Source organism: Alexandromys fortis, unplaced genomic scaffold, assembly GCF_014885135.2.
Source record: "Alexandromys fortis isolate MF-2015 unplaced genomic scaffold, M_Fortis_MF-2015_v1.1 scaffold_39, whole genome shotgun sequence".
NCBI classification, from domain to species: Eukaryota; Metazoa; Chordata; class Mammalia; order Rodentia; family Cricetidae; genus Alexandromys; species Alexandromys fortis.
In genome coordinates this window covers 13,529,100-13,551,924 of record NW_026067918.1, presented here as the reverse complement: position 1 = coordinate 13,551,924, position 22,825 = coordinate 13,529,100, and the positions used below count along the sequence as shown (strand labels likewise).

General features: G+C 51.1%; 1 protein-coding gene across 5 annotated transcripts in view; it reads left to right on the top strand.

Annotated features, from left to right (window-relative positions):
- Positions 1-22,825, top strand: part of Ccdc57 (coiled-coil domain containing 57) — a 95,957-nt gene that overhangs the window by 28,197 nt on the left and 44,935 nt on the right. For 4 of the 5 annotated variants that reach the window (XM_050140496.1, XM_050140490.1, XM_050140491.1 and 1 more), the window contains exons 9-15: positions 2,123-2,285; positions 2,751-2,885; positions 11,032-11,245; positions 11,783-11,935; positions 14,945-15,045; positions 17,736-17,909; positions 22,044-22,257. In XM_050140496.1, the coding sequence (XP_049996453.1) occupies positions 2,123-2,285; positions 2,751-2,885; positions 11,032-11,245; positions 11,783-11,935; positions 14,945-15,045; positions 17,736-17,909; positions 22,044-22,257 (1,154 nt within the window). Of the gene's footprint in view, positions 1-2,122; positions 2,286-2,750; positions 2,886-11,031; positions 11,246-11,782; positions 11,936-14,944; positions 15,046-17,735; positions 17,910-20,226; positions 21,984-22,043; positions 22,258-22,825 lie in introns of those variants that run through there. The other variant, XM_050140495.1, reaches the window with a different exon arrangement.

Here is a 22,825-nt window from a genome sequence, read left to right as displayed (position 1 = left end):
TCATCACTGAGGTTAGGATGCTGTGGATTCTTTTTGATACTCAGTGGTCTTGTGATGCTTGAGTTCGTAGTTGCCTTTTATTTTCTGGAAGGGGGACAGGTTTCAAGGCAGGGTTTCTCTGTGTGACAACAGTTCCAGATGTCGGAAACTCGCTCTCGAGACCAGGCTGGCCTCGAACTCACAGAGATCTGCCTCCTGAGTGCTGGGATTAAAGGCGTGCACCACCACCCAACTAGCTGCCTTTTTTTTTTTCTTTCTCTTTTTTTAAAGATTTTTTTCCTCTCTGATACTTTTTCTGTTCATTTTGTTCTTTGTGTCTGTCTGTCCACTTCATCTCACTGTTGCACATCCCTGGCTCCTGTTACCTCGCTGTGTGTGCCCCTCTTGCTCACGCACTGGGCATTTTAGGGCTCCCCTTTACTCCCGACCAGCCTCACTATGGGCTTATTGGGTCTATCAATCTTCAAATCTTTGTGAAGAACCAGCTTTCCGATTTGAATTTTTTTCACCTGTTTTCAGTTCTACTACGTTCTTCTATTTCCTATGGATCTAGTTATTTGTTCTGATTGATCCTGACAGTGGAGCCACAGTGATTTACTCTGAGACACCCTTCCTTCCATCAGATGATTCGATTCGTGGTGTAAGTTTCTTTTCAAACACAGCTTAGCCACACCCAATAAATCCTGGTCTGCTCAGCTGAAATACTGAGTCTCTTTGTATGTTCTTCTCTGGCCAGGAGATGATCTAGTCCCAGGTTCCATTTGTCCACGATTCTGACCTAACCCGGCCTTGCATGTGGAATGCACCTTGCACAGTTGATTTCCTCTGTGATCTGTTTCGTGGCTTTGGAATGTGCTCTGCCCTGATGGCTGGCTAAGTAGCCCTAAAGGATAAAGCATGCTCTTGTTGCAGTCTGAGCTCTGAAAATGTCACCTGTACCACTCTGGCGGCTAACAGTGTTCTCGTCTCCCATGTCCTTGTGATCTGCCCACTGGTTCTGTCAGAGAATAAGTGTGCTTAGGCGTGGCTCCCTCTCAGCTCTGTCTTTAGCTCTGATGTCCGTCCAGTGCGTCTGCATTTAGGGTTGTGCCGGCTGCTCACTGGCCGTGCTGACCTCTGTACCACTATAGCCAGGCTCCTTTGCCCCCTTTGTCCTCACTGCTGTCTGACATGGACCCTCGGCTCCTCCTGCTCTTCCAGCTTTTGTGTTCCAGTGGCACATGCTCCAATTTTCTCTCTGTTCAGGGAATTTTTACAGTACAGTCCTGGTTTAGCTGTGACACCTTCAGTTCCCTGCTTGCACACTGGTTCTCTCTGCTGAGTGTGGCCATCTCCCTCCAGCACCGTTTTCTCCAGCATTTGGAGAATTTTGATATCTGCCCGTTATGTTCACCTGTCCCCAGGTGCTAGTGTTCCTCCAGGTCTCCCATAGGTGAGCTTCTCCCCGTACCTCAGCACAAGCTAGGCTTGAGATGGGAAGGACACGGAAGAGCATCATGCCAGCCCTCATCCTGCATCCTGCCTTTGCTCTTCATGTTAAAGAGACCTCAGGAAAGAAAGTTAACGTGGTGTAGTTTGATTTTTTTGCTCTTTGTTCTTTGCTCTTTGAGGGACCTGCCTCCCAGCTCCCAGATAAATACACATAGAGGTTTATTCTTTCTTATGAATGCCCAGCCTTAACTTGACTTATTTCTAACCAACTTTCCTTAACTTAAGTTATCCCATCTACCTTTTGCCTCTGGACTTTCACCTTTCTCTAATTCTGCATACCTTTCTTTACTTCTTACTTCGTGGCTTGCTGGTAGCGGGGTGGCCGGCCCCAGGAGTCCCTCCTCCTTTTCTTGCTCCTCCATCTCCTTTTCCCAGATTTTTCCTCCTCTTTGTCCTCTCTGCCTGCCAGCCCCACCTATCCTTTCTCCTGCCTAGCTACTGACCATTCAGCTCTTTATTAGACCAATCAGGTGTTTTAGACAGGCAGAGTAACAGATTCACAGAGTTAAACAAATGCAACATAAAATAATGTAACACATCTTTGCATCATTAAAACAAATGTTCACAGCATAAACAAATGTAACACATCTTAAAATATTTCACAACATGGGACATTGGACTGTGTCTATAGGTACAAGCAGCAACTGTCCCTGGCAGTGGAAAGGGAACAGAGCCTGGAGCGCGACCAGGTGCAGCTGGGTCTAGACTGGCAGCGTCGTTGCGATGATGTTGAGCGAGACCAGATCCAGAAATCAGAGACTTTGATCCAAGGGCTGACCAAGGCCAGAGACCAGGTACGTTGGCTAGTTCTGGGTGTGGCGTCTATGCAGTACTGTAGATGGGTGTGGCTCTTGCCATATTATTTTTTAACTCAGAAAACACAAAGCCTTAAGTACCAATTAATTTATAGCAGTGAGTCACAGCCACACTGGTCCAGTGATGGGGCCCTGTAATCCCAGCTGGGGTTGGAGAAGAGGGAGGACCCCAGTTCAAGGCCAATCTGAATACAAATAAGTCTCTGCCCTACCCCAAATGTACCCACTGTATGAGCTGTCTCCTTTAGCTGTGGCATGGTTTTGAGAGTGCTGACCAGGGCAAACTCGGTGCCATAGCTGAACAGAAAGTCCTGCCCCCCCACTAGGTGGCCCTAGCGTTCTGAGTGCTGCTTGTAAATCTTGTCTTGTGGCTGTGCGTTTGCTCCTGCTGTCCACTCTAGCAGGAGGGTGCTGGTCTCCGCCCACTGATGGACGTTTCCCCAGGTTGCTGCTAAGCTCCAGGAAACAGAGAAGGCGCTGCGTCAGCAGGAGACGTTGCTTAAGGCTGTGTCACTGGAACGAGACGAGGCCGTGGAGACTCTGCGGACACATGGGCTAGTCCCCGGACAGGAGGCACAGGTGAGCCCCCTGCTGGCTTGAAGTGCCGTCCTTCCCTCCGTCCACAGCTGCGGAAGAGACTTCCATGTCCACTAGGTCGGCTTGGACTTTCTCGGTCCAGCCCCTCTCAATGGCAGTTGTCCCAACGAGGGCAAGTCCAGAGCTTTACAGCATTAGTGGGCATTCCGGTGCGAGGAGTTCTCTGCTCTGTAGCCCTCGAGGCTCCACCCCTACATCCAAAGGCGCCATTCGACACTAGGGGGCAGTGTCAAGTCACTGTTGAGTCTTCCAAACCGCTCAAATTAAATGCTCAGACTTTACCTCCCGAGACCATTAATTTGCTATCTCCGTCTCTTAACTTTATCTTTATTTATTATTGTTGTTGGAGGAGCCATGACAAGCATCCAAAGGTCAGAGGGCAACTTGTGGAGTTGGTTCTTGCCTTCCACTTTTATGTGGGTTTTGAGGACCTCACTCAGACTTTGGGCTTGCAGCAAGCATCTTTATCTATAAAGCCATTGCACTGGCCCCAAGTCTCCCTCATAGAGGTGGATACTACCGCCAGGGAGACCAGTCTGCCTACGCTGTTGCAGTTGTTAGCAGGACTAAATTCCTAGGCAGAGGGGCTGGGAGGGCTCAGGGCGAGTCGGGGGCCTAGAGGCAGCCTTAGATGGAGAGAGGCAGGGAATAGCATTTTCCCAGGCCTGCAGATGGTTTTGTTTCCCTTGCTGGGTTTTTTTTTTGAGGTGTCCTCACCCCTCAGTGTGGTGAAGTGAAGGTCCTAGCACCCTGAGCAGTGAGACTGATGAGAGACTGTACCATGTCCACTTCCGGCAAGCATTTTCCACCCTATAAAGTCCCTACACACTTCCCTTGGTTCTACCTCCTTACCCAATAGTCCTCATTGATTCGTTTCTCTGCCTGTTGCGTCTGTTGCCATGGAGGACCAGGGGGGCAGGATTCCCTCTGTTGCATGCAATGGGGCTTGGCCATAGTTACAGATATTTCAAGGGCCAGGCATGGTAAAGAATTAAAGTTCCTCCCTTTAATCCCAGAAGAACTGTGAGTTTGGGACCAGCCTGGTCTACATAGTGAGTTCCAGGACAACCAGAGTTATATATTGAGACCCTGCCTCAAAACCCATCCACCCCCAACATAAGAATATTTGAAGGGATAGGGTTACGGTTCGGCTGGCAGAGTGCTTGCCGTGTGACCACAGGGACCTAAATCTACAGTCATCCAGTGCTGCTCCTGGACTCCACACGATGACACATGGGCACACCTGTGCACACCAGCATGTAGTACACATGGACACACCTGTACACACCAGCATGTAGTACACATGGACACACCTGTGCACACCAGCATGTAATACACATGGGCACACCTGTACACTCCAGCATGTAATACACACCTGTACATACCAGAAAGCAAGACACATGGACACACACAGTATTTAAAATTTAGGTAGGTGTGTGGCACTTGCTGTGATTTCAGCACTCAGGCAGCTGAGGGAAGAAAATCTTGAGTTCAAGGCCAGCATGGACTCCATAGGCTCTCTATCAAAAACAAATGAAAACTGCTACTAGGCAAGGACACAGAGAGACTTTCCTCGCATAATCCAGGTAATCCGTCCCTGCACACACTCATCCCCACAGTCCTTCTGCGGGGTACACAGAGCCCAGGAACAGTTTCTTCCCCACGTTGACTCTTAGCACACAAAGCCAGAGTGCATCTGTGAGGACCCCACAGCCATGGGAGCCACGGGAGCCTGGCTGGTTGTTTGTACTCTGGGATTTAAGACTCAGCCTTAGAGGACACACAGATGCACAGGGTGGCCATGTGACAGCAGAGACTTACAACCAGGAACACCAGACTGGAGTGACAGACTTACAGCCAGGGACACCAGAGACTGGAGTGACAGACTTACAGCCAGGGACACCAGAGACTGGAGTGACAGACTTACAGCCAGGGACACCAGAGACTGGAGTGACAGACTTACAGCCAGGGACACCAGAGACTGGAGTGACAGACTTACAGCCAGGGACACCAGAGACTGGAGTGACAGACTTACAGCCAGGGACACCAGAGACTGGAGTGACAGACTTACAGCCAGGGACACCAGAGACTGGAGTGACAGACTTACAGCCAGGGACACCAGAGACTGGAGTGACAGACTTACAGCCAGGGACACCAGGAGCAAACATCAGAGGCCGACGTGGCCTGGAACAGATCTCTGCAGGCATTTACAGGAAGCGCAGTGTCAAGCGTGGGCCTGCATAGCAGGAGAGAATAAATCCGTTTGGACCTAGTTCATGGACGTCTGTCCTGAAGCTGTGAGGAACTCCCGCAGACTCTGGAGAGCCAAGCCTGGGCCAGTCCTAATCGTGCCCATCTGAAGATAAGGCTGCTCCTAGGATGACACTCTTTCAGGACTTTTGTTTGTTTTGTTTTTTTGAGTCACAGTTTCTCTTTGTAGCCCTGGCTGTCCGAAATTCACTCTGTAGACCAGGCTGGCCTCAAACTCAGAGAGATCCATCTGTTTCCCAAGTGCTGGGATTAAAGGCACATGCCACCACCACCCAGCTTCAACCTACTTACCTACTTTCTTTCTTTTTTTTTTAAAGATTTATTTATTATGTGTACAGCATTCCTTCCATGTGTGCCTGAATGCCAGAAGGGGGCACTGGGTCTCATTATAGATGGCTGTGAGCCACCATGTGGTTGCTCAGGTCCTCTGGAAGAGCAGTCAGTGCTCTTAACCACTGAGCCATTTCTCCAGCCCTTCAACCTACTTTCTTATAGAACCCAGGACCACCAGCCCAAGGATGGCACCACCCATAGAGGGCTGGGCCCTCCTCCCATCGATCACTAATTAGGGAAATGCCCTACAGGTGTATCTACAGCCTGACCTTACGGAGGCATTTTCTCAATTGAGGTTCTCTCCTCACTGATGACTCTAGTCTGTGTCAGGCTGACATAAAACTGCCCAGCACAACTATCCCTTGCCAGCTTGACATGCAAACATAGCACTGTTCATCCCCAAAATCAAACATTAATATAAACATCACATATATATGTATATGTATAAAAGTCCGCTAGTCTTACAAATTCAAACACTTTAAAAGTTCAGCCTGGCTGGGCAGTGGTGGTGCACGTCTTTAATCCCAGCACTCAGAAGACAAGCAGATCTCTGTGGGTTCGAGGCCAGCTTGGTCTACAGAGCTAGTTCCAGGACAGGTTCCAAAGCTACAGAGAAACCCTGTCTCGAAAAACAAAAACAAAGCAAAGTTCACCCTGGGACTGGAGCGATAGCTCAGTGCTTAGAGCACACCCTGATCTTACAGAGGACCCAAGTTCAATTCCCAGCACCTGCCTATAACTCCCGTTTTCAGGGCATCTGTTATCTCTGGCCCCAGAGAGCACGGGCACTAACATATCTGTACGGCTTTGTTCACAGATACACACATACATATACACAATTAAAATAAATCTTTAAAAAAAAAGAGTTCAGCCTGTTTAAAAATCCCAAGCCTCATTTAAAATCCAAAGTCTAAAAAAAAAAATCCAAAGCTTCACAACTATGGGTTTGGGTCGCTTCTCCAGCCCCACCCTCTGCTGCACACACAACTTGTATTCTAAGCTGGAGCAGGCTCTGCTCCACTGCTATTGTGGTCGTATGCCCCCGTGGCACCACAGTGATCGTCCCATGGTTCTGACATCTCCAAACTCCTGAACCTTCTTCTGCACCTGGCTGCAGTCTTCGTGGCGTGACCCACTGACTGCTGCTGGGGCCTCACCTTCAACCTCAGCTGCTCTCCGTCCCCTCCATGCCTGCCATCCAGCCCCACCTCGGTGACACCCACACATGACCACGTCAGGCCACCAGCACAAGGTACAACCTTGGCTGACTCTGGAACACAGCTTCTCTGTGCCCTCAGGAAACACTTCCCAGGTTTCACCTCAACGATGCTGGTCTCTTCTTAACCACTCAGTTCTCAGCGTCAGGTGACCAGCATCAATTATCCCATCAATTGTGAAGCAAAGGTGCTGGCCTCCCTAATTCTTCAACCCCAGCTGACCAGAAACACACCCCTTAATAACAAATGGCCCAGCAGAGTCTTTAAACTCCCTCTGGAACCTCACAGGCCAGGCCTCCAAGGTCTGCACTGCTCTCGACATTCTCGTCTCTCGTCTTCCCGGCTCCTATAGCACAGCCTGCTGAGCTCTCAACACTCAATGGCTTTTCTAGCCCAAAGTTCCAAAGTCCTTCCACAACCCTCCCCAAAACACAATGACAGGTCTGTCACAGTGATACCTCATTATCCTGGTACCGGTTTCTGTCCTAGGTAAGGTTACTATTGCTGTGATCAAACACCATGGCCAGACCCAAGTTGGGGGAAAAAGGGTTTGTTTGGCATATGCTTCTACATCGTAGTCCATCACTGAAGGAAGTCAGGGCAGGACCTGGAGGCAGGAGCTGATGCAGAGGCCATGGAGGGTTGCAACTGAACTTGCTTACTCCCTCTAGCTTGCTCAGTCTGCTTTCTTATAGAACCCAGGACCACCAGCCCAGACGTGTCCCCACCCATAATGGGCTAAGCCCTCCCCTCTCAATCACTAATGAAGAGAATGCCATTCAAAACCGTGCCATGGCCGGGCGGTGGTGGCGCACGCCTTTAATCCCAGCACTCGGGAGGCAGAGGCAGGCGGATCTCTGGGAGTTCGAGGCCAGCCTAGACTACAAGAGCTAGTTCCGGGACAGGCACCAAAGCTACAGAGAAACCCTGTCTCGGAAAAAAAAAAAAAAAACCGTGCCATGTTAGTACACGCCTTTAATCCCAGCACTTGGGAGGCAGAGGCAGGTGGATCTCTGTGAGTTTGGGGCTAGCCTGGTCTACAGAGCGAGTTCCAGGACAGCTAGGGCTGTTATGCAGAGAAGCCCTGTCTTGGAAAAAGGAGGAGGAAGGGGGCAGTGAGGGAGTGGATATCTTTGGTAGCCATGACCTCTTATCCCACAGGCTTTCATGAAATCATATGAAGTGCTCCCCAGTATGAACACAGGAAAGCTCTAGAAAATGACAAGAAAAGGATGCTTATTTTCATCAATGGTCCCTTACTGGAAACTTTCTTGTACTTTTCCCCTAGGCTGGCAATCAAAAAAAGACATTTGTCTCCAAGTACCAGCTAAGCAGGTCAGCAAGGGCTATCAATTGGCTGGTTTCTTTGTTAAGTAAACAACAAACTTTAGAAGTGTGCTCTGTAGTCAGGAACAATCCACACCCACCCACCCCTTAAGTGCACCCTTGATCTTGGACAGAGTATCTGGCTGAGGCCCCAATAGCCAAAGTGACCACGACAGTTTCCAGAATCTGAATGCACACACAAACCCAGGCACAACTTTGGAGTGGAGTGATGGAGCAGAACTCACCAGCTCCTGACTGGCAGCATTTCATAAGTTTGGACTGAATGAAGGCTTTCCAGCCTGCTCTGCAGGCCCCACTAGGAGCACCTGAGATGTAGGGCTTTACTCATGGTCTACAGCAGATCAAAGGGTGGCCCTTGTGCTCTAGAGTTGTCACCTTGGGGACCCCAAGAGGGAGCGATGCAGCCAGGCTGAAGCCAGAACAGGCTCTTAGCCAACTCGGTGTCGAAGATGTGAGGTGACACAGAGGTGACCAGGCTCCTGTAGTGTGTCTCTGCTTCCCAGAGATTCTCTCCTGGTTTCCTGGCCCGAAAAGGGGTCTCCACAGTCAATAAAGGAGAGGCTGGGTGCTGCTGAGAGCTGAGCTGGCCGAAGAGGAGGTGGGACTGGAAGGCTGTGAGCCATGGGCCACACATCTAGTCAGCCTTACTGAAGAAAAGCATTGGTGAGCCAGGGCCAGGGTTAAAAGTTCTGTTCTAGGAGTCAGAAAGCTGACAGCAACTTCAAAGGCTGCAGTTGGGCCGGTGAGATAGTTCCCTGGGTAAGGGTGCTTGCTGGTCAGCGTGGAGGCCTGAGTTTGATCCCCAAGACCCACTGTGGGAGGAGAGGATCACCTTTCTCAGGTTTTCCTGACTTCCATATGCAGGCTGTGGCGTGTGTATAAATACGCACAAACACACACAGAGAATGTAATTTTTAAGTGGGGGTGGCTGTAGTTAGCAGCACAACCCTTGAGGTCACACAGGGTTAGAGCACACCCAGCTCAGTATCTCAGCCTCGGAAGTCTGCACTTGTCCCTGGAGGGCAGTACTTTTGCCGGAAATCCACGCCACGCGCTTGAGGAGTAGGCAGACAGACAGGGGATGGAGTGGGCTGAACATGGGGTGGGGGACCTGTAGCTGGAGGGGGCAGAGCTGAGCATTTTACTAGGAAGTTCATCTTTGCCTTAAATTCTACCAGATATTTCTGCTGCATAGAGATTTCTCAGAAACACAATCTAAATGGAGACATGACATACCTTAGTTTCCTGAATCATTTTCTTTTTTTAATTTCTTTTTTATTATTTTTTAATTTTTTCCAGCCCGATCTGTTTCCTCTTTGCTCCTCCCTTCTTTCCCCTCCTCCTACCCTTTCCTCCTCCAAGTCTTACTGCAACTCAACTCGATATGCTGCGGCTGACTGACATACATGGGAGGCCTGCCCATTTTGGGATCATTTCCTACCAGGGTGTTAGATTGTTCACAAGCACAGTTAAAATGCTGCGGTTGGGTGGGGTTGAGGGAGACTGGAGAGATGGCTCAGTAGTCAAGAGCTCTTTTTGCTCTTGCTGCTCTTGCAGAGGACACAGGTTCGGTTCCCAGCACCATATGGCAGCTCACAACCATCTGTAACTTCAGTTCCAGGTATCTAGCACCCTCTTCTGGCACAGGAGTAGTGTATCTGTGATATATGTGTATGTATGTATATATGTGTATGTATGTATATGTATATATATTTGCAGTCAAAACAGCCATGCATATAACATGAAAACAAATAATTTTTTAAAGATGTGCTGTTAGACACATTCATGTCTCTTCCTCAAAAGACCAGCTAGGACCACCTGTGCCAGGTTTTGCCTGGCTTATAACAAGAGAAGCTGCTAACAGGTCACTCTTTTTTTTTTTTTTTTTTTAGTTTTTCAAGACAAGGCTTCTCTATAGCTTTGGAGCCTGTCCTGGCACTAGCTCTTGTAGACCAGGCTGGCCTCGAACTCACAGAGATCCGCCTGCCTCTGCCTCCCCAGTGCTGGGATTAAAGGCGTGCGCCACCACCGCCTGGCTAACAGGTCACTCTTGAGTCTCAGTTTGCACTGAGGGGAACTTTGAAATAGCTCTGGCCAAATTCATCTTTTTCCCTTCTTGTTCTGGGTGTCGGTTTGCTGCACCTAGTGTTTCCCCAGCCCCAGGAGCCCTAAAATCTAATCCTTTTTGGATGCTTTCTGCTGCGCACATAGTTCCCACGCTCCGCCTCAGATGTGCTCTGTGCTGTATGAAAGCTGCATAAACCCCTTAAAGCCTTTGGCGCACTGAACACCATCCACCTCCAGAGTTTCCTCAACCCCTCCCTCCTCCCTAGCCCCTGTGACTCCAGTTACTGAAAGACCCTATCATGGAGTGCATCACGAACCGATGCCTCTCGAGGCACGTGCCTGTGGGTGAGGAGGATCATGGTGTCGTGGGAACCAAGCATCTACCCCCACTGTATAGGCTTGATGACAAATTACAGTTCTATTGACCCAACCTGGGAAACCAAAGAGTTTGCAGGGCTTACACACAGATCATGAATGAGCTACTTCCATGAACACAGGGAAAACCATGGCCTTCTTAGTACCAGTTTTGCCCCAGTGTGGCCACTGACTTCCCATAGCTTCCCTCCAGTTAACCTTCCACGGTCCATGAGCAGTGAGGGCCAGATCGCATAGTGGTGGGTGGGGAATGCAGGAGTGGGGGCCAGAATGTCGGGGAAGCCCAGTGAGCCACCATTCCCACCTGTGGGGTGTCAGCCGTCGGCAAGCCTGATCTTGGCGGGGGGAGGGGGGCTCTTGCAAATAATAACAGCTTCTCTGATAAAGATGGTGGCCGTTACACTCAGAGGATAGTGTCTAGAGGACAGGTGTGGAGTAGCATGGCTCCAAGCTGGATTTAAGCAGAGAACATCCTTTTGTGTCCATAACTACTCTCCTTGGGTGTGTGTGGCTGGCAGGTACCTCCACAGCAGCATGAAGGAGAAATGAGGAAAGAGTCTCCATCTAGTGAGATCCAGAGGCTGCAGGAGCAGAATGCGGGTCTGCGGAACGCTGTTGCACAGATGAGGCAAGAGATGGAAATGCTGAGCTGCCATCTTCCTTCTGCTCAACTGGAAGAGTGCTCGGAGCCAAACCCTGATCCCCAGGCTGGAGGAGACCCGGCCCCCCCGGGTGAGCGGGTGTAGCTGTAAGGAGGGGTGGGTGGTGTGGTGAGAGCAGGAGCCCCAGACAAGCTTCTCACCCCAGTCTCTCACCGTCGTCACTGCAAAGCTCTGCACTTGCTGGTCCTCCAAGAGAAACAGTGTTTCTTTGGTGACATGGAGGAGAAAGTGCAAGGCGCATATCTGATGGACCTGGGAAGCCATCAGACTGGGCAGAATGAGGCACTGGCGGCAAGATTGCGGGCCAGACCTTCCGCAAGAGGAGCGTCCTGAGGTGGATCTGAGCTGGCAGCCCCACCTTTGCCTAGTTCCTAGCAGGCACCATGGCTGCTTCCAAGTTGTGCCCTCTATGGCCAAAGCCAATGGAAGACAGGCAAGTTCTTCCTCCTGGCCCCAGAACCTTCCTGGAGGATACAGGGGCTAGGCTGAGAGTTGGGGCAAGAGAGGGCAGGGTCGGAGGCGGCCTTCAAGCCCTGCAGCCTAAACGATAGGCCAGTGACGAGAGTGTGCCGGTGAGCGTGTGCCCTGTTCCCTGGTGTCTCGGCAGATTATGTTCTGGCGCTTGAAGCAGAAATGCAGAACCTAAAGCACAAGCTGAAAGCGCTGGAAGAGCAGCAGCGAGGTGTCGGAGAGCCAGTGATGGTGACCTTGCCCACTGCCGACCCACAGCCTGGTGCCCACAGCTCCGCAGAAGCAGCTGGTGAGAGCCTCTGGCTACCCAAACCCTGTGCTCACTGTGTGAAATTAAGGTGAATCCCTGAGGCAGATCTTACAAATGCATGCCTAGCTCCACAGTGTTCATCACCTTTAGACACCCCGTCTCCAGAACCAGGGGTCCCCCGAAGTCCCCGTGTTAGGTGAGAGCTGTTTCCTCGTGTAAGTGGAATGAAATGCGCATGCGCTTTGGCCTATGTTGTGTGTCGGTGGACAATGCCGGACTTCACAGTGCTTCTGCCGTTCGCCCTCCGTGCAGTTTGCAGGGCAGCCTCTCCCTGTTTGGCCATCCTAGAGGCTGTCGGGCACATTCTGTCCCTAGTGCATTGGAGAGCATGGACATCTTTTTTCCCGGGCCTTTGGAATCCTCGTCTGCCCTGGCTGTCACGGTGAATGTATCCATTGCTTTTCTGCTGCCGTGACAGGACCCCAAGAACTGGGCCTTACAGCAGAGAGCGTTTGTTCTGGCTGCAGTTGCAGAGGGTTAGAGACTGTACAGATGAGGCTGAGGCCGCAGACGGGTGCGGCAACCGAGAAAGGGCCCCTCCGGTGATGCGCCTCCTCCAATAAGACCATGTATCCTAAACCTGCATGGAAACGGTACCCTCGATTGGGGACCAGGTATTCAAACAGCTTAGACTATGAGGGACATTAGCATCAAACGTCTACGGTGAAATACTCCAGACTGGCCGTAAACAGATGGTGGTGGCCAGTTATGGCCTCGGAGAGACCCTGGAGTTCTGAATAGTGCTCACACTGCCAAGTGCTAGCTGTTTGATGTCCCTGGGCCCCTCGGGGCTCTCCACAGACTTCTGTCCACAGGCCCTTCCCAGGAGTGTCCTGTCCTTGGTGTGGAGTGCTGTGGCCGTGGGGCAGGAGGACAGGCATCTTTCCTGGAACAGGCTTGCCTTGGGCCTTCTCTCCATTCTTTAGTAAGAAGGAGGGGACGTGGGTACAGGGTGCATTCCCCTGGTACCTGAGCAAGGACGGATGGAAGCTTCTGTGGGTCAGCCCAGGCCCCACCGCTCTCTGCTTCACCTCCCAGAGTCGTCTGTGTGCCGGGTGGTGATAGAGAGCAGACAGTGTGGGTGCCCCTCTGTCCTGTCACACCACCCTTTCCCAGGAAGAAACCCAGAAACTGGTGCAGCTTCCTGATGGCTGCTGCACCTGGCTTGCCAGCGTTTCATGGAGAACGGCCAGATTTGGGGTCAGAAGTAAGACAGGCTTGTCATTGCGTTTCCTGTTTGCAACGATTGGGTCACAGTTTAGAACCAGGACTGCTCTGGCCAGAGAGATAGGAGTGACCAGATAAGTCTTTCTTAAACTGTTTGTAGAATTCAACTTTGAAATCACCAGGCCCCAGAGTTTTTCTTACGGGAAAATTTGAAACTTGATTTGTTTATTTGTAGTTAAGGGACTGTTCATATACATTGGTTTTTTGTTTTTGTTTTTGTTTTTTTGGGTTTTTTTGAGACAGGGTTTCTCTGTAGCTTTGGAGCCTGTCCTGGAACTAGCTCTTGTTGACCAGGTTGGCCTCGAACTCACAGAGATCCTCCTGCCTCTGCCTCCCGAGTGCTGGGATTAAAGGCGTGCGCCACCACCGCCCGGCCATTGTTTTTTGTTTGATTTTTGAGGCAGGACTTTTCTGTGTGGCCCTATCCGACCTGGAACTCACTCTGTAGACCAGGCTGACCTGGGATTAAAGACCTGCGCCACTACCACATGGCCATATTTTCTTTCTATGTATATTTGTTACATTATACTAAGAAATTATCCATTTCCTCAAGTTTTCAAACTTCTGAGATGAAATTTCTTATCCTATCTGTTTTGTTCATTTTCTTCTTTGAGACTGTGATCCTCCTGCCTCAGCTTTCTGCGTAGCTGAGACCATATAACTGCACAGTCCCTCCTGAGTCTTCAGTGTCCATAATTTTCACCGTGCATCATACTGAACATTTCTGTTCTCTTGGTGTCCTACTAGAGAGTGTGTAGTGACTTACTTCTTTGCTTATTACCTTTACAAAAGCTGATCATTGGTTTTGTTGATATTAGCGGACACGTTATTTCAATTTCCTCAGTATTTAATGTTAATTTTATTCTGTCTTTCTTCTAGATTCATGTGTTGATCTTTTATTTCTAAGATATGCACCTAATGCTATAAATGTGCTTTTTCATTTCTGATGCAGAGCTAGAAATGGAGCCTAGAGCCTGGCACACACTGGCCAGCTCTCTGCCCCTGAGCCCTAACCACAGCCAGTTTGATTTTTGAAGGGGCTTTTTTTTCCCCACATGTATGGGTATTTTGCCTTCATGTGTGTATCTGTACCACAGTGTGCCTGGTGACTGCAGGAGCCAGGAAAGGGTGTCAGAGTCTCTGGAACTGAAGTCACAGATGATTGTGAACTGCCATATGGGTGCTGGGAACCAAACCTTGGTCCTCTGGAAGAGCAGCCACTGCTCATAATCCCTGAGCCTCTCCAGCACCACCACCCCCACAGCCAGGTTTTTATTTTTGAAACATTCTCACTAAGTAGCTTAGGCTGGCCTTGAACTCACTCTGCAGATTGACTCCTGAGTCACCAGGCCTAGGAGCTGTGAGCTGCCTTGAAAAGACAGATTTACGTAAATTCCTTAAAGCCGCTTTACCATTCTGCTCTAAACAGCTTGGAATATTCGTCCCAGGTTTTATGTGAGCAATTCCACACACACCCCCCCCCCATTCCCAACAAATGGTCCTGGATTTTAGGGAAAGTCGTTGTGACGTGGTCAGGCTGATTTCATCCCCTAGTCCTCCTCTGGCTCTAAGCAAGGACTACATACTCCCTGCATCTCTGGTCCTTGTGGAGACCCAGCCCTTTGATTCAGGGATGGGCGTGTTTACCTTGAAGTCAGTTAGAAGCTTCAGTAGGCCTCTGTGGGAAAGGAGGCTCAGCTCCCCAGGGAGACTGCTTTTGTTTCTGAGATCTGAGCTGACAGCAAGTGTTCTCATCTGCAGGAGCGGCTTTGACAGGCCAGGCATCTGTCGCGTTAGCACTCAGAAAACTCGGAGACAGAGTGCATCTCTTGAACCTGCTGGTGACACAGCTCAAAAAGAAGGTGAGACTAGCTCTTAACACTCAGGTTGTGCAAGCGTTCCTACTGAAGAACAGTCCAGATTTGGACACAGGTGCAGCTTCTGAGAGGTGCCAGGAGTGACCTCATTGACCTTAGGTGTTTTGGGTGTCTTCCCAACTTCTCTTTCCTTCAGAACAAAGGACTGTGCTGTGCAGTCACTGGCTTATCTCATGGGTGGCTATGGATTGTTCTCAGGTAAGCCTGATATGGTGCTAAGTGTCTGTAGTCCCAACACTCATAACATAGAGGCAGGAGGATCAAGAATTCTAGGTCATCCATGGCTACAGAGAGTTAGAGGCCTGCCTGGGATACATGAGACCCTATCTCAAAACAGCAGCAACAATAACAACCACAAATGCACACACATGTAAACCCACTTACACACACACACACACACACATTTCAATGCTGTAGACAAGAAATAAGAGTTTAATTTAGGGTCTGGAGAGATTGGGGAGCTGTTAAGAGCACTGGCTGCTCTTCTAGAGGACCCAGGTTCAATTTCCAGCACTCACATGGCAGCGCACAATCATCTGTAACTGTTGTTCCAGAGGATCTGATACCTTCACACCAATGCACTGTTAAGTAAAAATAATAAGAAAAGGGCAGCTCTGCCGGCGCAAGAAATCCAATTAGGTCAAATCAAACCAAGTCAAAATGCCCATCGTTTTATTAAGTAAGACGCTCTCAGGTGGCCAAGTGCATGGCAGGGAGACAGAAAAGCAGGGAGCCCATGCAGACCTGAAAACCACGTGTTTCTCCTCTGGGAGCCGCTTTAAATACCCTGTGGGAGTGGTCCTGACCCCTCCCTGGGGGAGGGTCAGGACCTGGCATGCTGGGATTTGGAGTCCAAACCAATGCAACTCCCAGGCCAGGACTAGGGCTCTGCTCCCAACTTAACAGCACATAAAGTTAAATAAACTATTAAAAAATAATTTAATTTAAAGCATTTTAATTTCACTTTGATAACTAGAGGCAGTTGGAATAAGCTGGGTAAAATATTTACCTCCAGTAAAGTATGATGGCACACGCCTCTAATCCTAGCTCTCAAGAGGCAGTGACAGGTGGATCTCTGTGAGTTTAAGGCCAGCCTGAACAGTGAGTTCCAGGACAGGCAGGGCTGCAGAGTGAGACACTGTCTAAATAAAACAGGTTTACCTTCAAGTTTTTGCATTTTTTTTATTGAGAATAAGAAAAAAAAAGTTTCCGCCTCCTCCCAGCCTCCCATTTCCCTCCCCCTCCCCCCACCCTTCTCCCCCTCCCCCACTCTTAAGTGTTTGCATTTTTATTTAACAGTGTCTGTATATCTAATGGTCACCTCTTCTGTGTATATGTGACTGTCCAAACAAGATAGTCACACAGAGTTAACTTTAGGCATCCTTGGAACAGAAGCATTATTTTAATTCCCTTCACCTAGCCTGGGAAGCCAGAATACAAAGAAGTGTGTTTTCCCATCTGCCTGGATCTCCTCCTACCTGGCCCAGGCCACATTAGGGCCTTGCAGGTGCTGGTGTTGTGGTGCTAAAGGTTCAGGATGGGTCCTCACAGTCATCCTGCTGCTGCTAACGTACCCGTGGACGGCAGCCGCTCCTCCTGAACCTACGTCCACCTCTGTGGTACCCTTGGACGGCAGCCGCTCCTCCTGTACCCACGTCCACCTCTGTGGTACCCTTGGACGGCAGCCGCTCCTCCTGTACCCACGTCCACCTCTGTGGTACCCTTGGACGGCAGCCGCTCCTCCTGTACCCACGTCCACCTCTGTGGTACCCGTGGACGGCAGCTGCTCCTCCTGAACCTACGTCCACCTCTGTGGTACCTGTGGACGGCAGCCGCTCCTCCTGAACCTACGTCCACCTCTGTGGTACCCATGGATGGCAGCCGCTCCTCCTGAACCTACGTCCACCTCTGTGGTACCCGTGGACGGCAGCTGCTCCTCCTGAACCTACGTCCACCTCTGTGGTACCCGTGGACGGCAGCTGCTCCTCCTGAACCCCCCCCTTCCACCACAGCCACTTCTCTCACTGTCTCTTATTTGTTTTTTTTGTTGTTGTTGTTTTTTTTAAGATAGGTTCTCTTGTAACCCAAACTGGCCTCACACTTACTGAGAATGACCTGGTCTTTCTGCCTCTACTTCCCAAGTACCAGAACTACAGACATGTACCACTACACCCTGCTTATGCGGTGTTGGCGATTGAGCCCAGGGCTTCATGCATGCTAGCCTAGCACTCTATCAGCTGAACCGCGTTCCTAGCCCGGCACTGCCTTCCATAGCTCACTTCCCTCTCTTCTCCTTCTTGGTCTTTTGAGATGGTCTCACTCCAGAACCCTGGCTGTCCTGAAACCCAGGCTGGGCTTGATCTCTCAGGGATCTGCCTGCCTCTGCCTCCCAAGTGCTAGGATTAAAGGTGTGCACCGCCTCATCCTGCTGCCATCTGCCCTTGTGGTGGGAACTAGGGCTTGGGAGAGGATGGTAACCCGCTTTCTCTCACACGCTTGCCAGTGAGCTTTGGTGTCTAGCATCGACTGCACAGAAGTGCAGCACACAGGGCAGGTTTGCAGATCATCACGTCCAGCCAGAGCAGAAACCGGCCACTGACCCTGCTCCACCCCTGCACCTTCCTAGGACAGGCCTCCACCCCTTCCTAACATTGCCTTCTGAACTGATTGCCTAGCTGTGGCAGAAACCCCTGGAGTCGGTCACTGTCCTGCACGAGCTCCCCAGTGAAGTGGACCAGGTGCACCTGGAGGTTTTGGAGCTGCAGAAGCAGGTGGCTGAGCTACGGAAGCATCTCAAGACGCCCCAGCCCCAAGGAGAGCCTTCTCTCAGGGAGCAGCTACAGAGAGAGGTGGGTGCTGGACATGGATGAGTGCCCCCGTTTCCTTCCATCCTGGATGTCACATGCTTGCTGGCACAGGCTGGATTCCTGATCTGTGAGGCCAGAGGGTGGTGTTGAGAGGTGACTAAGCAGACGCCTCCTCTTCTCCTCCGCTGTTTTCCTCTGTGAGCCTACTCACACCTCTGCTCATTTCTGACTTGACATACTACTGCTGGATTGGAGCCCAGGTTTGGACTGATGAGAGGAGGGGCCCCGGGGCACTCGGCATCTGGTCGGTACTGTGACCAGCACAGAGACCCCCTGGAATCTTCTGACAGAGCCCACCCTTCCCATTGAAGGCCCCAGTGGAACCATGAGTAGAAGGGTGACATCCCTACTTTCCCGGCTGTGCCCATGAGACTCCGTCAGTCCTGCAGTAATTGGGGCAGTGTGTACTGACTTATAGTGACCTTCTGCCCCTGCCCTGACCTGCTGTAATCTGCAGTGAATGACCTGTGATATGACTCTCTGCCAACTGACCTGCAGTGAGTGATGACTTACAGTCACCTTTGACTACCTGTGCTGACCTATAGTGGCCCATGGCCACTGTGGTTGTCAGTGGTGACTTTAATCACCAGAGGTCTTAAGGCATTCAGCTGAGAAGCTGAAGACAGTATGTGCCCTTATGACACCACATTACAAGAACAGGAACACAGTCGATAGCCTCTGGGAACAGAGAAAGAAACAGAGCAGGGTTGGGAGCTGAGGGAGCCTGAGGCGCCAGCACAGGACTGAGCTGGCTTATACTGAAGTACTGAGCAGTGCCAGTCCCTAAAGGCTTCTGCTCCTAGGCCTCCCCAAGCCCCCAGACTTCCGCGCAATCCATCAGTCCAGGGAGAACAGGTAGGTCAGCACTAAATCATACACACTGAATGTAAATCGTGGCAGACTGGGTTAAGGCAGCAGGCGCAGGGCCCAGCGTGTAAAGCAGTTACTGGGCTTCCCTGTTCCTGTTGGGTCTTCATACCTATGGTTTTGGCACACTGTGAGGTCGTGAAGCTCAGGAAGCAAGGAAGCTTGGGCCCCCCTGCTGGACAAGACCCCAAGGTGACAGCCACTGCCCACAGCCTGTCCCCGACCTAGACCAGATGTTAGGTGCGCAGGAGAGGGCAGGAAGTCAGTGCTTCCAAGGGAAGCTGGAACCTGGTCAACGATGTCCTCAGGTATCCTTGCCGATGTATAGATAAATGGAGGAGACATGCGCGTGCCCGTTCCCCGTGTCCCGAGGTTGACCCAGAATCACCTGCTCCAGTCCCAGGATCAGGGGAACAACGCCAGTTCCAAATAGATATATTAGGGCAATACAGATGCTAGCTGTGAAGGGTTCCGACTGACCATCTCAGCCAGGAAGGACTACAGTCCACCAGTTCATAGGAAATCCTCAAGTCATCTTGGCCAAGTGGGCAGGTACATGAAGAAATGGAGGCCAGAAAGGATCTCATCAGTAGAGGCCCTTGCTGCCAAGCCTGAGGACCTGAGCTCAGTCTGGAACCGCATGGTAGGAGAGAACCAGCTTCACAGTTGTCCTCGGCAGTGTGCACACCGTGCCGTACACTCACAGCACTCCAGACAGACAGACAGGTACAACAAGACAATCTTTATAAAGAAAACATGAAGTGGCCCCTCTACCAGAACATCAGTGCGTAGACACAGCAGACAAGGCCATGGAGTGCAGATGTGAAACTCGAGGCAGCGGCTTGCTGAGAACCACGGTGCCCCAGTCTCCAGCCACAGTGTCTCTTCCATGTCCAGCTGACCTTGATCACAAGGTGAAAAACCCACTGGAGAAACCTAAGGACACCCATCTTGACCAACATCAGCACCAGGACACTAGCATTTGCACCTTAGTGGAACACCCAAGATAGACTTTTGGGGTTTAGCTCTTCTGGACACTTAGATGTCAGTGCCATCGAATACAAATGACAACCAGGGAACCTTCCAGCTATGGGAAAATCCTTGCACATTCATACTCCAGGGGTCCCGGGCTCTGGACAGGAGTCCACTTGGAGGGGATTAAAGGCGTACGCCACCACCACCTGGCTCATCAAGACATTTCTGCAGATTTCCGTACTGTCCAGATTGTCACCATACCAAGATGGTGTCATAGGTGGCAGGGTGGGGTCTGCAGCCCTGGGACAAGTGCCAAGGAGTGGGTTGCCATAGTGTTTACTTGAGTGCTGTGGGTCAAAGACATCTCTGAATGTGTCTCATGTTGTAAAATACTTATTTTTTTAAATATTTATTATTTATTATGTATACAATATTCTTTCTGTGTGTATGCTTGCAGGCCAGAAGAGGACACTGGACCTCATTACAGATGGTTGTGAGCCACCATGTGGTTGCTGGGAATTGAACTCAGGACCTTTGGAAGAGCAGGCAATGCTCTTAACCGCTGAGCCATCTCTCCAGCCCCTAAAATACTTATTTTGTGGATTGGTTTTTTTTTTTTTTTTTTTTTTTTTTGAGACAAGGTTTCTCTGTGTAACCCTGGCTGTCCTGGAATTTTCTATGTGGACTAGGCTGGCCTTGAACTCATAGTGATCCACTTGCCTCTGCCTCCTGAGTTCTGGGATTAAAGACATGTGCCACCATACCTGGCCCAAATAAAAACTATTAACAGCTGAGCCCAGGGAAATCATTTCATATCCTCCAGGCAAGTGTGCTCTCAGGAACAAGGCCACACTGAGCCTCCTATATGGTCACACACAAGGCCTCTAGACCCAGGGAACATCAGGGGCTGTGCCTTACCAGGGCTGTCACTTTCTGACAAGCTTTGTATTTTATAGAGCACCCGACCTTCGAAGTGACAGTAACCTCCTACTAGACTAGCCCCTGCAAGGTAGAGCCCCAGCCTCCCCCTCTCCAGACCTGAAATCCTCTGTATTCTGAAGGCCACTTGAGGTGTGGGATGCCTGGGCTAGAACAGCACACTCTGGGAGCACTGTGTACTGCTTACCTATCTTGGTCCTGAAGGTCCACAGAACCTTCTCTGACCCCTCTGCTGGGTCTTTCTGCGAGCCCCTCAGTCCCCTGTGGCTTGCAGCATCTGCCAGAAGCACCTGAATGCTGTCACCTACAGGTGCAATCACCCACACACTCCAGGCTACCTGAGGAACAGTAGCACCCAGAGGGCACAAACACATGCCAGCCCTGGCAAGGACCGGGAAACCAGAGCAGGGCATGCAGGATGTTCCGGGACATGGAGCTCTAGCACCCAGAATAGCAGCTGACTGTCATGACGTCTCATAACTGTCAAGACTAGGTGGCCATGTCAGAACCTGGTTCTCCCATGCCTGTATCCCCTTAATGTTGTGACAGTATTTCTGCGGTGTGTGGGTTGGCCCCAAGTCCAGGCTGGGCTGAGTGAGGGACACATGGTTCCAAAGGGCTCGTGTCTGCTTGACCTCCTCTCCAGCAGCCTTTGCTTCCTCCCATACCTTCTCCGGGAAGGGAGACCACAGCCAACCCATGGGGTGGTAAGGGGACTCTAACAGGCAGGTGGAGAAGGGGTGAGCCAGAGGAGAAGGAAGGGCATGCCAGTCCTTGGGCAACAGGGGAGGAGGACATTGGAAAGGTCCAGTCAGCACAGGTCAGAGGGCAGACACAGATGGGGCCCATAGCAGTGAGAAGTAGCTTGGCCACAGGTCCCTGTGTCCACACAGGGTTCAGGCTTCCCAGGTCTGGGTGTTGCTAGAGGCTGATGGGGGCCTTCTTTCCTCCAGAGCAAGGGCCCTGTGCTGGTTGAGTGTAAGTTCTCATTGTCTCCACTTGAAAGACACAAAGCTCAGCAGGAGCTGATGGGGAAAAGAATGCTGTGGGCTTTCAGGGGGTGGGGAGGCTGAGAACTATGCAACCCTTCCCCTGGGAGAGAAGTAGCTCACTGAAACCTGGGTGCTGTTCCCAACTCCCAACTCAATTAAAGCATGGGACTCTACTGTCTTTCCTTTGTAAGGTGTCACCAGCGAGCCCCCAGCCATGGTGATTCCGAGAGGGCAGGTGGGCCGCTCGGTGGGCCATACAGTGGGCTACCTCACCATCTCCCAGCCTGTGTGATGTCCAGTAGGCTCTCTTCAGGGCTGTCTCTTGGTTGGGTTTTGTGTACAGGGCCTGACTAACTGGAGACCCATGGTCACAAAGGACCAGATGGAGTTCCCTAGTCTCCTCCAGGAAGGGGCTCAGCCTCCACAGTCCGAATCCGTGCGACATCTGCAAAGGAAGCTGAAGGTCGCAGCTAAGAAGATACTCAGCCTCAGCCTCGAGAAGGAGCAGCTCCTGGAAATGGGGAACAGACTCCGAGCAGAGCAGGGCCTCCCTAAAGGTAGGTACCTGGGCAAGGCTGGTGGGCCAGGCCACACTGGGGTCATGCCAATGGAGAGGGGAAGCTGGTGCCATGGTTCTGCCACGGGAGGCCAAAAGAAAAAGCTTCCTGGCTTGCTTGCCACAAGCCTGGGGCCAGAGGGAGAGCTACAGGCAGGCTTCACAGAGGCCACTGGTGGTGGACCAGAGCCAACCAGACGCCTCAGGCACAGGGCAGGGCTTCATCTCAGCACTGGGTGTCCCTTGACCCACTGCTCTGGCCACATCTGGAAGGAACAGCCACAGAGCAGCTGAGGTCCTGTGAGGCAAGCACCAAGCGGCCCCAGGCCAGCCCTCTGTGGGTGTCCCCAGGTCTACAGACACTCGGTTGATTTCCTACAAAAACCAAGCTATACTTGAGTCCCGGGATTTTTCACTTGCTTGTTTTCATTTTGTTTGTTTTAAATGTAAAACAGCCGGGTAGAGTGGCTCATGCCTGTAATCCCAGTACTCCAAAGACTGAAGCAGAAGGACCACAAGTTCCAGGCAGCGTGGGCTGTGGTGTGAGACCCTATCTTAAAACCAAACAT